This window comes from Diachasma alloeum, unplaced genomic scaffold (assembly GCF_001412515.2).
Source record: "Diachasma alloeum isolate Michigan unplaced genomic scaffold, Dall2.0 Dall_scaffold_00219, whole genome shotgun sequence".
Classification (NCBI taxonomy): Eukaryota; Metazoa; Arthropoda; class Insecta; order Hymenoptera; family Braconidae; genus Diachasma; species Diachasma alloeum.
In genome coordinates, this window is record NW_021680384.1 from 911,736 (window position 1) to 927,056 (window position 15,321).

The window sequence follows — 15,321 nt, forward strand, 5'->3', positions numbered from 1 at the left end:
AGTTCCTGGAGATAGCCACGAAATTAGCAAAGACCACAGTCTACTCCCTCCACGAAACATCAACGAGAAATCACGTTTTGAAAATAGGACAACAGCTGGGGGCAAAGGGTACTGTTGTCGCTGAACTTCGTTATGATCTACCTCGAGTGTACAAATTCCACGAGAAAGCGTCTGTCGACATTCAGGTGGACTTCATCAGGTTCTCCCTCGATAATTAAACTCAGGATTGTTAATAGCACTTTAGACTTGATGATTTATTTTCATGATTTTTAAAATAATTTTTAAGATGATAGTCAGTCTGTGAAACACGAGGGGAAGAATGTGATGATGGTGATGACGATCATCATCGATATCTTGGTGATGAGGGGAAAATTTTCATTCATTAATTTATTATCATTCGAATTTAATGACCTGTGCCAATGGCTATTCATTTCCATAATTGATAGTGACTGTTGATCGTCTCATGTACTGTTTCCAAGCATCACTTCCACTCTCTCGAGCTCCACCTGTTGCCTTCCCACCACCAGATGCACCTCAAGCTGCTGAATGTCAGGAAATATTTCTCATAAATACCTGGCCTGAACCGCCCCATCTGCCGTCGAATAATCCTGGATTCTCCTGCGTCAACCCCAGTTGCTTCAAGAATCCGTACCTCGAGTCGGTGACTAAATTCCTCTGGATTTCGTGGGAAATTCTGGGGAATGAACTGAGCAATTGCCGTGACATCGTGGGGCTCGACAATAAATTCTGTTCCTCTCTCAGCGGAGAACCCGAAAATACTTGGGTTATCGAGTTGACTCTTTATCTCCCTGGGGAGCCCTTATCACTCTCCTCCCACCGTTTCATCTCAGAAAACAAACAGCAACTACTGATTGTTTTAAAAACCTTTTATTATTAAAAGTGCGAATTCATTATTAACAATTCATTATACATAATTTACTCGGCAGTGAGTGACGAATGATTCATTTCCTCAGTTAATTACATGATTTTAAAACAGTCGAATTTTTCTGACGAATCAGAAATTGCTGATTTCATTTTATCTAGTGATGATTGTTATTTACACGGCTCTGCACATCTGATAACAACGGAGGTCCGAGACGATACGAAGCACTGATCTCGTCAGAGTTGGTTGATCCTAAAAACGATATTTTCATTCAACACTTTATGAATCCGACGAGTTTATCCATGATAAACTGTATTTGAAGTTACGTTTTTTGCGGATATCTTCGAATCCGATGGAGTTAGCGAAATTTTCATAAGCACCTTTTTTGTAGCTCTCGAAATTTTCTACAAAAAAGGTCCTGAGGAAAATTTTGCTACTTCAGATAGATTCCGAGATATTCACAAAAAAATGCGAACGAATTATTTTCTTTTTCGCATGAAGGCCCGAAAAGTCTTAAATTAGGGCCCACATGTCTTAAATCAGGGTCCAGAAGTGCCTCCAATTGAGACGACCCCAAAATTCCGGGAATTAAGACTCAATAATATCCTAAATTGAGGCCCGAAATTTTTTTGAATTAGGGCCCAACAATGTCTTAAAATGAGGCCCAGCTGTCTTATGATTCGATAAACGCACAACAGCTGTATCACTTAAAAGCCAGCGATACAGCACAATAGGACCCAAAATCGAGACCCAAAATTATTTCAGTGAGGCCCAAAAAAGTCTTAAATGGGTCCCAAATATTCTTAATTAAGACCCGCAAGTCTTCAATAAAGGTCTAAACGAGTCGATCATTAAGAAGGAAGAGGGTCCCAAAATCATCTTAAATGGGCCCAAAAGTCTTAAATAGGTCCCAAAAAGCGTTTTGACCCAACAGACCCAAAAAAAAACTCACAGTCGATTTATCGAAGTTCTCCAGCAGCGTCGCCCTCTGTACGTCATCGAGGCCCTCGCACCCCCCCAAAAACGTCGGTAGAAAGTGACTGAAGAACCAATTGATGTCCACCCCAGCTAAATTATGAACGGCCACTGCGATGTCGTCCGCAAGAAGATTATGGGACCTGTGAATTAGAACAGTGAACAGCGCCATGAGGAATCTCTCGAGGAGATGTCTCTTGAACACCTCCTTCTGGTAGAGTCTCCACCTCGAGTTGAGGGCCTCAAGGCTCTGCAGACTCTGCCTGAAGATGTTGACGTCAGGCTGAAGGAGGGCCTGCCCGAAGGCCTCGAGAATGGCAACTAGCTCCTCCTTGTGCTCCACAAGCTCCTCCAGGGGGCCTCCGAAGCTCCTCAGCACTCCTGACCCGTAGAAATACTGCCACCTGTGCATCAAAATACTGTGGAACAGTCGGAGGAGCACGAGGGTCGTGTCTGGATGAGCACTGAGGTCACCGCCAACAGCTGGCCACACCTGTTGATCAAAAAAATAATGGGCCCCTCGTAAGAGCTCACCACGACCTCCACCAAAATCACCAGCACCTCATCACTCACCTGCCTGAGACAGAGTCCTGTGATAGCTGGAACAAAAGCCTTGAACCCAGCGCTGGGTGCAGAAACGACGAGAATCATAATCTCCAGGAGTTGATCAAGAGCAGCTCCAGAATTGATGTTTTCAGCGCTGTAGATCTGCAGCATTCCCTGAACAGCTCTCTGAATGAACTCAGCCCCCAACTGCTGCTGGAGAACGTGAAAGACAGCGTGCAAAAAATTCATGAGACCTTCGCAAGCTTGCGACCTGACTAGATGAGGAAGTAGCTCCAGAACTCTGGTGATGGTCTCCTGCATGGACTCGTGGAGCATTTTCTTGATGCTGGTTGACGACGAGCAGCAGTCCTCGACGAGTTGTTTGAGGGGAGTCGTGGAGGTGTTGACACTCATCTCCGGGGGAATCTGGTGGCCCAGACCCCCCAGGGACGACGATAATGCCGATATCATGGAGGACAGGAGGCGCTGCCTGACAGCTGCATCCCCTGGCACTAGGACTATTCCATTCACAAGCGCTCGTCGCAGGACTTTGATGGTATCTGGCCTCATCGAGGGGTAGTTCTGCGTTGTTATGAGGTCCCTGAAGCCCTGGTGCTCCCAGAGATTGGGTCGTAAAATGGCGGTGACACTCTGGAGGAGATGAGCAGCGGAATGCACGAGATTGACGGGAATTGGTGGCTCTGAGGTCCTCGGAGGGGACAACGCCCAGATGCTGGCTTGGATGGACCTCTGGGTGAAATTCTCCCTGAACTTGTCCGGCTGCTTCGCCATCCAGTGGCACCAGGCTTGCAACGACGCCAGGAACTGGGAGTGGACCTCGATGAGGTCCAGGACAATCGCCGGGGGCTGCAGGGGCGGGTGGAACAGGTGATTGGTTTGGGCAAATGTGCAGGCGTCGAGGGTCTGGTTCACCAGGTCCTCCACTGGGGAGTTCGAGGTGCTGTCCTGGGGGTCGGCGAAGAGGGAGTAGAGGCGAGCGAGGGCTTGAGTTGTCGACGCCAAGTCGCGGAGGTGAGAGTGAACTGTCGTGGCGTCCGACTCGGAGAGAATTGTCACTTGACCTCGAGACAGGGCAGAACCCAGCTCTCCGTAGATGGCTAGGTCCGCTCTCCAGGACCTGGGGGTCGAATTCCAGAATTGGGATTTTTTTTGAGTCGCAGAGTGAAGGGGGGGGGGCGACCCCCGGAGGGGCAGCCCTTTATGTAATCCTTCTGACAAGGGTTTGAAGTAAGGCCCAATGCTTTTCGAATTAAGACGCAAGAGGGTCTTAAAAATTCACGGGAGTTTCGGCAATTGAAGCCCAGTTCATTCAATAGATCTTTACAGGAGCTCTAATCCTTTGGAGCCGGAAGAGATTGTGAGGTTTTTTTAATTGGGCCCAATTGTCTTAAATCAGGGCCCACGGGTGGTTTGAATTAACGGTCAAATATCTCGTTTATTAAGACACGTGAGACTCTTAAATTAAGGCCTACATGCACCAATGATTAGGACTAACAAGAGACGGGCCCAAAATTGTCTTAAACTCGGACCCAAAATTGCCTTAAATCAGGGCCCAAAAGTGTCTTAAATTAGGGCCCAGATTCATCTTTATCCCATGAATTCACAAAAATTCTAGAAACTAAGCGCCGCTGATTTTTTATAAAATGAGGCCCAACGTCTTAAATCAGGGCCCAAAGGTGTCTTAAATTAAGGCCCAGATGCATCTTTAATCTATATATCCGCAAAAGTTCTAGAATAGATTTTTACAAAATGAGGCCCACCGTCTTAAATCAGGGCCCGCAGGTGTCTTAAATTAAGGCCCAGATGCGTCTTTAATCTATATATCCGCAAAAGTCCCAGAATAGATTTTTATAAAATGAGGCCCAAAGTCTTAAATTAAGGCCCAAATTTGCCCACGAGGCCCAAAACAGAAATAGATTTGTTTATAAAATGAGGCCCAGTCTTAAATTAAGGCCCAAATTTCCCATGAGGCCCAAAATAGTACTGACCCAAAAACGTCTTAAATTATGTCCTAAATGCGTTTCAATTCAACAGATTGAAAAACGACCCCCGACCCTTATCAGACTCTCGGCAATGAAATAATTCTTCCTCACCTGTACAGCAGATTAAAAACCGGCAAGGGTGAAATATCCGCGACCCTCGCCAAACACTCGATGTTGCACCTGAGGAAGTGTTGCCACTCGGTCTCCTCATTGTCGTCGAGTGTCTCGGTGTCCAGATCCTTGAGATTCCTCCCCTCCACCTTGAAGGACATTCGATTGAGGACCCTCTCGGCAAAAGCCAGGGCCACCGTGGAGTACCTGGACTGCGTGGACTCCAGCAGAATGCTCCAGACTTCGAGACACCGGAGGTATCCGGCGATCGAAGTGTTCTGTTGAAACGTGTGATGGTAGAGGACCTCCAGGAACGTCGGCACCGGGAATTTCGCACAGGACTCCACCCTCTTGAGGTGATTTGTCACGAAGAGCTGGAGGAACTCAGTCGTCTTCTCCAGGTAGCTGAAAGCCATTTGTTCATTCGTTTCAGATCATTTCCGTTCATTCTTTCAACGCACTCCTCGTGTTTGGGCCTTACCTCTCGTCTACGCTGTCCAATCGCTCCATAATCTGGAACAGCGTGACTCCATTATCGAAAATCTGGAGGAGGAGTGTCTCGGTGGTGCTTGGTGAGCACGGACGATAGAGAAGTTCATTGATGGTCGTCATGGCTTGCACCACCATCTCCACCTGCCTTCCGTTCATGGAGTCGCAGTATCTGGCACACGAGAATATGGCATCTAGTAGGTTCGAGGATATGTGGTCAGTGGGGATGATCCAGCTGAATAGGTGGGCGAGCACTTCCAGGGTGGCGATGCATATGTCATTGCTGCCTATTGCTAGGCCATCGACATCGAGGACTGAACGCGCTGGGGGAACGCTCTGGCCACCGGTAGGGGAGGGAGGGGGTGTCACTGTGCCAGAACGAGCATGAGACTTCATGGTTTCAGTCAGAAGGGCTGGAACATGTTGAAAATTCAACTTTTGGAGGTTTTATGAACTTAAGATTTGACCTGAATTTAGGACGCGACCGGAATGTGAGAGTCAGCAGCACTAGATGTTTGTGAATGGGTGAACATTACTTGAATTGAAAGCCGGACCTGAATGTAAGACCCGACCTGAATTTAAGACAGCACCTGAATTTAAGCCGTGACCCAAATTCAAGTATAAGGAGCACTCAATACTTTTAATACATTTCACATGAGGGTAATGACTTCGATTTAGGGAGAGGTTTAATTTAAGGCCTGACCTGAATTTAAGACTGGACCTGAATTTAAGACTCGACTTGAATTTACGTGTAAATAGCACCAGATATTTTTTAATAGACTTTTCATCATGACAATGGATTTAACTAAGATGACGACCTGAATTTAAGACCGAACCTGAATTTAAAACGTGACTTGAATTTACGTGTAAATAGCACGAGATATTTTTTAATAGACTTTTCATCATGACAATGGATTTAACTAAGATGACGACCTGAATTTAAGACCGAACCTGAATTTAAGACCGCACCTGAATTTAAAACGTGAATTGAATTTACATGTAAATAGCACGAGAAATTTTTAAATAGGCTTTTCATCATGACAATGGATTTAATTAAGACGACGACCTGAATTTAAGATCGAACCTGAATTTAAGACCCGACTTGAATTTCCGTAATTTTAAATAGTACGAGATGTTTTTAAATAACTTCTCATCATGTGAATACTTCTCCTTCAGCTTGAGGCCTGAATTTAAGTGGTGACCTGAATTTAAGACGTGACTCGTGTTTTCTTGAAAAAAACGAGATATTATAATGACGAATAAATCACCAGAACTGATGTTATCCATATCGTCCTCACCCCTCACTCACCTGTGAGTGTATCTAGGGTGGTGGCCACCTGAGCACTCAGCAGCCTGATCAATTCAGTCTTCCTTTGAATGGGCAGGTCCTCCCTGGGTGTCGCAAGCTCCTCAGAGGCAGTTCTCAGATAAATCAGTCCCAACAGTCTCGTCTGCTTGTGCCCCAGCAGCTGGAGAATATTCGAGTAAAAATCCGGGTAGAAGTGCGGCCAGTCGTGCTTGGCGATGTCCACCACTAGCTTCACGATTTTATTTCTGACGTAAGGCGCCACCCCGTGCTCCAGTGATAGCGTGTAGAGGGTTGACCTGATCAGGGCTCGATCCTCCCATGGTAAAATTGGCCATCGTCTACCGATTGTCGTCTCCAAGGTTGTCAGTGCAAACATACTGACAAAGTGATTGCTCGTGGAGGACAGGAAGTGCAGGCAGGGCCTCCACGAGTTTATCTGGGACGTGAACTCGTGGAGGCTCTGCTCGATCGTTCGGATTCGTTCGTTTGTCGTATTAGACGAGAAAAATTCAGTCATCAGGTGCTCAAGTCTCTGCAGGGCAGCTGCATCGTCCTGGAGCGTTCGAATTATTTATTTTATTTTTTATCCATTGCAGGAACAGTCAAACAGCCGAGGACAATTACATGACTATAGGTAGATGAATAAACTTATTTAAAGTTTATCCTATGATTGGTCAAAATACGATGTATGAGGAACATGATGTAGTATTACAATACGTTGCATGTGGCGAAGCAAGTGGAAAAGTATATACAGTGGTGAAAAATTAGAAGTAATGGATAACAGTTTCATTCGTGTTAATTAATGATTTTTTTATTCTTTGCGGTTTGTTTGAGATAATTGGAATGATACTTTGTGGGAAATTATTCTGGAATATTTTCGGGGGTTGAGGAGCCAGGTCCTGGGGGCTATCCTAGGAATTATTTGCGAGGATTTTTGGGGGGTGGCTGCAGGTGGGGGAAGGAAGAAAAAAAAAGCAACTCAGTTTTGGGGAATTCTTCGTCTCTTAAGCATGTTCGACACCCTTTCAGCCAAAATTGACGTTGTTTTCATTTTTCTGGCAAATTATCGATGGGAGTGACGTGAAAAAATATAACGATTTTGTGGTTTGTCATTCTTTAATGGCTCACGAAGTTGCGTAGTGGTGCGATAATTTTCATGCGTTTTTTCTACAGTTTTGTGATTCTTTTTAAAAGTTTAGAGAAAACGCAGGAAAATGTTCGCACCACCTTAAAATTTCGTCAGTCATTAAATAATGACAAAACGCAAAAACGTTATATTTTTTCACGTCAATTCCATCATAAGTTTGCCAGAAAAATTAAAAAAACGTGAATTTTGGCAGAAAGGGTGTAGAACATCCTTAAAATCTCAGTCAGGGGTTCTGACACTGCCCCTAAATACTGCTGGAGAATTACAATTAGAAGAGGTTCAACAATTATTCGCTCAACCCCAAAATTTCAGTGGTTATTTCTCGACAATTAATTTAGAACGAGAAATTTCGGGATTTGTTGTTAAATTTCTTGAACTGCTGGGTTCAGTTTCTCCTTCAGTTTTCAGGGCAGGTTATAATCACTTGAAAATACAGAAAGCAGATCTCAAATTCTGTCGGTCTGTCAACTGAATGAATTTCACGATTTTTCTCAGTATTTTCTTGGGGATTAAATGCAGATGTCTAGCGTAAAGAATTTAACTCTGAAATAAGCTCCAGATTTTTCCTGAGAAATTGGTGACAGAGAAAATGTCTGAATCAGGGCGATCATCGAGACTAGTCTAAACCTACCATTTTAGCTGAGGATCACAGCTACTGGATGTATTTATAATAAATGCACGATTAAAATCATTAATACTATTTAAAATCACCCTTAAGGTAGTCAAAATACTGTGGCAAGTCGAGGAAGGTTACATCTGGGGTCTTGGCAGATGTCAAAATTCGAGATTTCTGTTTTACCGAGTGAGATCGGCTCCTTAATTTGGGGTTAGAAACCCGTCGCAAGACTCGATGGGTAAGAGGAGTCCTTGATGGTTGAGGTCCAGACGGTCTAGACCATGTTATTAATTAATAATAATTAATTCATGAAAAATATAGACTGGGGAAGATGGAGAAGGTACTGAGAGAGGAAGGCAGGTGGAAGGAGGTAGTTAAATAAGTTGGGGAGAAAGAAGGAGTCGAGAACAGGCGAGTGGTCAAGGAGGGGGAAATGATTTTAAAATCCAAAAACTATGCAAATGTGATACAAGAGACTTGCGTGATATTAAACTAATAAAAAATGAATCAATATATGAAGTAGACTATAAGTGAGTAGGTAAACAAGGAAATAACATGAGATTAGAGATGAAAATAAAGAGTATGGGAGAATTGTGTGGATGTGAAACAAAGAAAACTTTTGTAACATCAAGGAAATAAATTGAATTGAATAATTCATAAAAAATCAAATAATTTTCCCCAAATCTTGAGACTATTTTTCTAAATATCAGCAAACGAATAAGTGTAATTGGAATGCATAATTAATTTATTACATTTTATTACACAGACTAGGGAATTTTGGGTTTCTCAGCTGTCATACTAACTGGAAATTTTCCGTTGGGACGACCCTACCAGCCCGTCATGGCACTTGCCCTGGGATATAGCCAACCAAGAAATTGGAAATTGAAATTGAAGGTCCAGACCATGTGGCTTTGGTCACTTTGGTGTAAATAAAATTCATTGAGATCGAGGTATTTTCGTGATTTTCGGGGAATATGGGGCGAAAAGCGAAGTTTGAGGGAGGTGTGGTGTCCAGTGGTCCTGGGAGAAAATCGAAAAAACAGAAGGATCCGGTTTTCCCGAAGGAATTGATTGGTGAGTGAATTTTAATACTACTGAGGAGGTTAGACACCTCACCTGCATGACGAGGGAGCACATATTTGAGACTTTATTTTGTAGAAAAAGAGGAGAAGAAACTGAGTCACAAGCAGAAGCAGAGGGCACGCAAGAGGCAGGCGAAGAAGGTTGAGAAGGAGCTGAAGAAGAATGAACCCAGGGCGAAAAAACCGAGGAAGGTGGAGGAAGCTGTTGAGGACGAGCCTGAGGAGGTGAGAATCAATTTAAAAATCGTCTCCGTGGATTTTGTAATGAATTAAATATGAAGATTTTTTTTTCATTTTGCGGTTTTTCAGGCGTTCAAATTAAATTTAAGTCACACAAATTGGATCATTCGATCGGGAGATATTCAATTTATTTATTTATTTAGGAAGGGTTGAGGGTAGTAGGAGGGTACGTCATTTTTTGCGATTTTCACACAAAAAAAAATTTTTAGACATGAAATATCTATAAACACTAAACAACGCCTATTGGAGAATGTTCCTGAGGACTTTCTCAATCCCCTAAAAAATCACCAATCCCCTGGGACACGTACTTGAGGGTAGTAGAAGGGTAAAAACGTCATTTTGTTCGATTTTCACACAAAAAAAAAAGTTTTACTCCTACTACCCTCAACCTTTGATCCCTTCCTTAGTTTCTCTAATCACATTGATTACTTCGATTAAAGATTAAATATTCTGTTTCTAGTCGAGTGACGATGACGAAGATTCTGGAGTGGCCGAGGAAATCACAAAGCCAGGGGCTTTTGTCCTGAGGAAACCCAGGGGATCAGACTCCGAATCATCATCATCACAAGAAGAAGAAAAAGAAGAAGAAAATACTGATGATGATGAGGATGAGGATGATCTGCTCCCAATCGAGCGTCAAAACAAGAAGCTGAAGCGTCAAAAGAAGCTCGACGCAGCCCTGGACGCAGCAGAGACCACGGAGATGGCCTCCCACTGCGTCTTCGAGTTTCCCACCGAATCCGAGCTGAAGGAGATCACGAGTATCAAGGACATTCAGGCTCGGATAAAGGACGTGATCATGGTGCTGAACGACTTCAAACGCTTCCGAGACCCCAACAGGTCCCGATCGGAGTACCTGGCCCTCCTGAAGTCCGACCTCTGCGCCTACTACAGCTACAACACCTTCTTGATGGAGAAACTCATGCAAATTTTCCCCCTCTCCGAGCTCGTGGAGTTCCTCGAGGCCTCGGAGGTGCAGCGCCCCATGACCCTGAGGACAAACACCCTCAGAACGCGCAGGAGGGACCTCGCGCAGGCCCTGATCAACCGTGGGGTCAACCTGGACCCCATTGGAAAGTGGACCAAAGTTGGACTCGTTGTTTACTCGTCACAGGTGCCCATGGGGGCCACTCCAGAATATCTCGCTGGTAGGAATAGATAAATTTATAATATTATAGGAGCGATTGGTTTGTTTTTAGAAAAAGACTTCAGTCAAGGCCTTGAAAGCCCCATGTGACCCCCATATGGCCCTCATGACCCTCATTCTCACCCTTATCCTGACCCTAATTTTATCTCCCGGCCGGGGACTTACGGCGCGTCAACTCCGTTATTCAATGAACGATAACTTGAAAACAGTCGAACGAAAAAAATTGAAATAAAATGCATTGGCTGTATTGAACTTTGAAATAAACTCCTAGAGAATTTCCTAACATGTCGTCCAACATGCTAAATTTATTTATAACAGACAAATTATCCAACAAATCGAAATTTAACTTCTGCCATTCGACAGGAGAATCATTGAATTATTTTCAGTAAAAATTACAAAATTTTTGGGGGCAATTTCGTCGATAAACGAGATGATTTAATATGATTGAATCGGTTGGATGTCAAATTTTCATCTACAACTTTTGTTCGTAGAAAAAAATATTATAAATGCATTGAAAAAAAATAAAATAAAATAGTTCACTGCAGAGACAATTCCATTGACTTTCCAAATATCTTTTCCAAATGTCAATGTGTCTCCTAGAATTCGAGAAAATGATTTTTTATGATGGGACAAGTTTATGGGTCGATGCATGGTATTGTTTCCATTTAAATGACGCAGAGAAGACTTTAGCAAAAAATGTTACTCCAAACCCCAGGTCACTACATCCTGCAGGGCGCCTCGAGTTTCCTGCCAGTGATGGCCCTGGACCCGAAGGAGAGCGAGAGGGTTCTGGACATGTGTGCAGCGCCCGGGGGCAAGTCCTCGCACATCGCAGCCCTAATGAAGAACACCGGGGTCTTATTCTCAAACGACGTCAATCAGGACCGAGTGAAGGCTGTCATTGGGAATTTCCACCGGCTGGGGATCGTCAACTCCGTCATCTGCAGTCACGACGGCCGCAAGATACCAGGGATCATCAAGGGTTTCGACAGGGTTCTCCTGGACGCCCCCTGCACCGGCACTGGAGTCGTGGCCAAGGATCCCAGCGTCAAGACTAATAAGGATGAGGTGGACGTCCAGAGGTGCTGCACCCTCCAGAGGGAATTGCTGCTGGCTGCCATCGACTCTGTCAACGCCAAGTCAGGGTCTGGGGGTGTAATCGTGTACTCCACCTGCTCCATCCTCCCCGAGGAGAACGAGTGGATCGTAGACTACGCCCTGAAGAAGAGGGACGTCAAGGTCGTGCCGACAGGTCTGGAATTTGGGGAGGAGGGCTTCACGAATTACAGACAGCACAGGTTTCATCCCTCCTTGAAGCTCACGAGGAGATTCTACCCTCACGTGCACAATATGGACGGATTTTTCGTCGCCAAGCTGAAGAAGTTTTCGAATATTATTCCCAAGAGGAACGCGAGGGAGGAGGAGGAAGAGGCGCAGGAGGGAAACACTGAGTGAATTATTGATTCAGTGGATTTATTACATTTTTTACATCATCGTGCTGTACATAAGGATTACTTCTGGGGGATTCAGTGGAAGAAGATGCTCTTCAGCTGCTTCTCGCAGAGACGCTTCACCTCGTCTGGAATTGATTTTAATTTTCGAGAGGAGAATGATTCATTTGTTTTGTAATAAAATATTGTGATGGAGATTTTTTGATATTTTTTTAGCACTCACCATCGATTTCGATTATGTTCGCGTTCTTCTGCTGAATGACGACGAAGAACTCTCGTAGGTTGGACAGCTTGCCCACGACCCAGTAGTCACTCATGGTCTTGATGACGACCTCTCCAGCCTCCTTGAGCTTGTTAGTGTCGCTGTGAATGTCGGTGATTATCCTGAGGACCTCGGGGGTGGTGAGGACGTTGGAGACGCGTCTGTTGTCGAGATGAATGGTGCTCTTGTACGCTAAATTCAGTCTGTTGAAGTATAAGTATTTGGGGGTGGACTCCCCCAGGTCGGGAACGTGCTTGGAGCACTGATCGGCCACTGAGCTGACCAGAGTCGTCAGCTGGGGGCCCAGGAAGGCGTCGAGACTCTTCAGGTAGTCGATGAGGAGACCTGTGGAGCCTCCGGGGAAAAGCAAATGACTCAAGATTGCATCTCTATTGATCACAGGACAACTGATCACGGGACAATTGATCACGAGAAAAATAATCAGAATAATTAGATCATCAAGAAAATACATCACACAATATTAAATTATCAGTAATTCAGTGTATTTAGTGTATATTTAATTACGATGAAAAAAAAACATGAAAAACTTGAACGGATCTGGTTTTAGAGTATTTAATAATTCATTAGAATCCATTGAGTTGTGTTGGATAATGGCTCTTTCTAACGGAGAAACATTGTGAGAAACCGCATCCTTGATGAAATGAGACGGCCAGCATTAAATTTCTCCCAAATCACTTCAGACGACGCCTGCTCGACTTTCAAAGCATTGATAAATCTGCCCAACTGCTCATGATTTCTACCAACACGTCGATGAAAAGCATTATGCCAAACTTCCATCATATTATTGGTCCTGGGCTCATCATTGAGGGTGCTATTGTCCCGTGATCAAAACAGCTTTTGATAGAAGGATTTCTGGTGACTTGTCCATGTGATCAAATTTGTGATCATTTGTCCCGTAATCAACTGTACCCGTGATAAGTAGGGGTGATACCGACTCAGAATATTCATTTATTCGGGGGAAAACCAATGGAGAATCACTCACTGTCGATGAATAAACAGATTGTTGCACTCAAGGCACTGTAGACCACTAGGTACAGGGACGTGGGAGTCGTTGAGTAGTTTATGAAGACTATTGGAGACTTGGCTATTCCGATCGACTCGTTCATGCTCGAGGCGCCCGTTACAAATCTGATTTTAGATTGAAAAACAATTTTTTAAATGTTTTTTTATCCCTGGAATTTTTTTTAGGGTCTCAAAAATGAGGAGGGGTCAAGTGTCATTCGAAAAGACGAAATTTGTGAGGATGATTCACCAGGAAAAATTCCAAACTACTTTTTAATCTTTCTCGATCGCTCATTGCTGGGTGTCACTCATAAAAATAATAATGATAGGAGTTATCTCCGTAAAAGTGATTTCCATACTTTCCGTAATGAGAACTTGTGAATGGAGATGCTGAATTTCTCGGCATGGAGCCTCCATGCAGTTCTTTCTCCATGTGGGCTGGTAATAACGTGCTAACGAGGTAATTGTAGACCACCTGCATGTCTTCAGGTTCCAATCCACTCCTGAAACCCCACGGAAAGCGTGAAACACAGTATTAAGGTGAGAGGTTCGTGGGTTTTAATTTAATTACCAGACGAGTTGATCGTTGTACAGGAATGCTGTGTATTTGACGTGTGGGAATGTGGCTTCTATGAGGTTCATGAAACACTGGACCCTCAGGAAGGTGCCCTTGTCCAGGGGGAGGAACTGGAGGCCCTGGAATATGTCCAGGATGTCTCGATGGTTGAGTTTGAGGGTCAACAGGTGCTCGGAGAAGAAGTAATCCAGCTTGTGCTTGAGGAGGGTCACCGAGCCACAGCCTGGATCCTTCAGAATTGTCTCGAACGACCCCATGAATAATCGGAATCTCATGTAGGCTTGCTTCATTATCGCCAGGCACACCGGACTCGATACCTCGTCGTGCTGGTACTCTGTGTACTCGTTGCCATCTTTTGTTTTTAGTAAGTAGGGAACACCGACGATCTGGAATTCATTCCAGGGATGAAGAGATTAATTAACGCGATTTAGACGTTTTTTTTAAATTGAGATTTAGACGGTGTTGAGGGTCTAGATGAGAGCACTTGACCCTCGAGTAAAAAATTTTAAGAAAACTTTTTCTTTATGTCTATTTGGGGGTCAAACGGTCCTTAAGATCAATTCCGATCCTTATGATCCCTCAATTAAAAACAAAAAACTTTCTGAATTGTAATAAATAGTCGTTTCTCCTGGTGTTATAGTAATTAAGCGTGTCACGTTACACCACTGGAGAATCGTCTCATCAGTGTAGCTGATTAAAAGAATGTGTGAAGTAAGTTGAACTCAATTCATCGTCCAATTTCTCTGATCGAGAAATCATTAGTCAATAATATTCAATTAATTGATTATGATTATTCAGCCTGTGCCTGGCAACTCAAACAATTACCATCACTATCCAGAAGTCTGGCTCTGGCTGATAGTAAATCTGCCTGGTTTTGTGAGTGTGGCAATAATCACACGTCTGGCCTGGGTTGAAAGACCTGAAAAAATGCGTAATCAGTTGAATCGAAGTGATGATCCTCCATTGTTTCTTAAACAATGAAAAAATCGCGGAAAATTACTCAGTGAACTTGATAATGGCCTCGCTGAGCCCAATGTTCCTGATCTTGGTGTCCACGTCGGTTTTTTCGGGGTAATAATACAGGATTTTTTTCTCCTCCTAGAGAGAACGAAAAAAAACATCGAGTAACAATCATTGCGGATTAATTCAACTGTTTTATGGACTTTGGGGTCGAGTCATTCGGTTTACCTCTCCTTCCTTCTTGGCGTAGGTACCATTGAATATGTAAAAATGGTCCAACGTTATTTCAGGCTTGGATGTCATGTTCGATTTTATTATTTAACTCGTGTCATCACTTTGAAAATTTAATTTCATTTTGACAGCTAACCCCGAGTGCTCCAACTGATTTCTCGGGGTAACTTTTGTGGGTAAAGTCTTCTCACAGAGCATGTAGTTCCGGATAGCTCGCATGATGGCGCTTCTAGCTAGATTGTCGGTAAAAAAGCTCATAGTCACTCATT

General features: G+C 43.9%; 4 protein-coding genes across 4 annotated transcripts in view; 1 reads left to right on the top strand and 3 right to left on the bottom strand.

Annotated features, from left to right (window-relative positions):
* Positions 1-826, bottom strand: part of LOC107037433 (putative aldehyde dehydrogenase family 7 member A1 homolog) — a 5,308-nt gene extending 4,482 nt beyond the window's left edge. The window contains exon 1 of the mRNA XM_015255990.2: positions 574-826. Coding sequence (XP_015111476.1) covers positions 574-726 — 153 coding nt within the window. The 5' untranslated portion in view covers positions 727-826. The remainder of the gene's footprint in view (positions 1-573) is intronic.
* A 46-nt stretch (positions 827-872) lies between these two features.
* Positions 873-8,241, bottom strand: LOC107037435 (exportin-6). The gene is made up of 7 exons (XM_015255992.2): positions 8,095-8,241; positions 6,317-6,869; positions 5,000-5,420; positions 4,519-4,923; positions 2,432-3,542; positions 1,836-2,351; positions 873-1,135 (listed from the first exon to the last, which is right to left on the bottom strand). The coding sequence occupies exons 1-7, from the start codon at positions 8,095-8,097 to the stop codon at positions 1,058-1,060; spliced, it is 3,087 nt and encodes a 1,028-aa protein (XP_015111478.1). The 5' UTR covers positions 8,098-8,241; the 3' UTR covers positions 873-1,057.
* Positions 8,242-8,947: 706 nt separating this feature from the next.
* Positions 8,948-12,799, top strand: LOC107037441 (probable 28S rRNA (cytosine-C(5))-methyltransferase). Its single transcript, XM_015256000.2, has 4 exons — positions 8,948-9,153; positions 9,238-9,386; positions 9,862-10,549; positions 11,264-12,799. The coding sequence occupies exons 1-4, from the start codon at positions 9,054-9,056 to the stop codon at positions 12,001-12,003; spliced, it is 1,677 nt and encodes a 558-aa protein (XP_015111486.1). The 5' UTR covers positions 8,948-9,053; the 3' UTR covers positions 12,004-12,799.
* On the bottom strand, positions 12,005-15,244 carry LOC107037442 (vacuolar fusion protein CCZ1 homolog). Its single transcript, XM_015256001.2, has 8 exons — positions 15,050-15,244; positions 14,862-14,959; positions 14,687-14,780; positions 13,856-14,247; positions 13,644-13,787; positions 13,265-13,410; positions 12,223-12,615; positions 12,005-12,127 (listed from the first exon to the last, which is right to left on the bottom strand). Exons 1-8 carry the CDS (start codon positions 15,122-15,124, stop codon positions 12,075-12,077), a joined length of 1,395 nt encoding a protein of 464 aa, XP_015111487.1. The 5' UTR covers positions 15,125-15,244; the 3' UTR covers positions 12,005-12,074.
* Between the last annotated feature and the right edge of the window lie 77 nt (positions 15,245-15,321).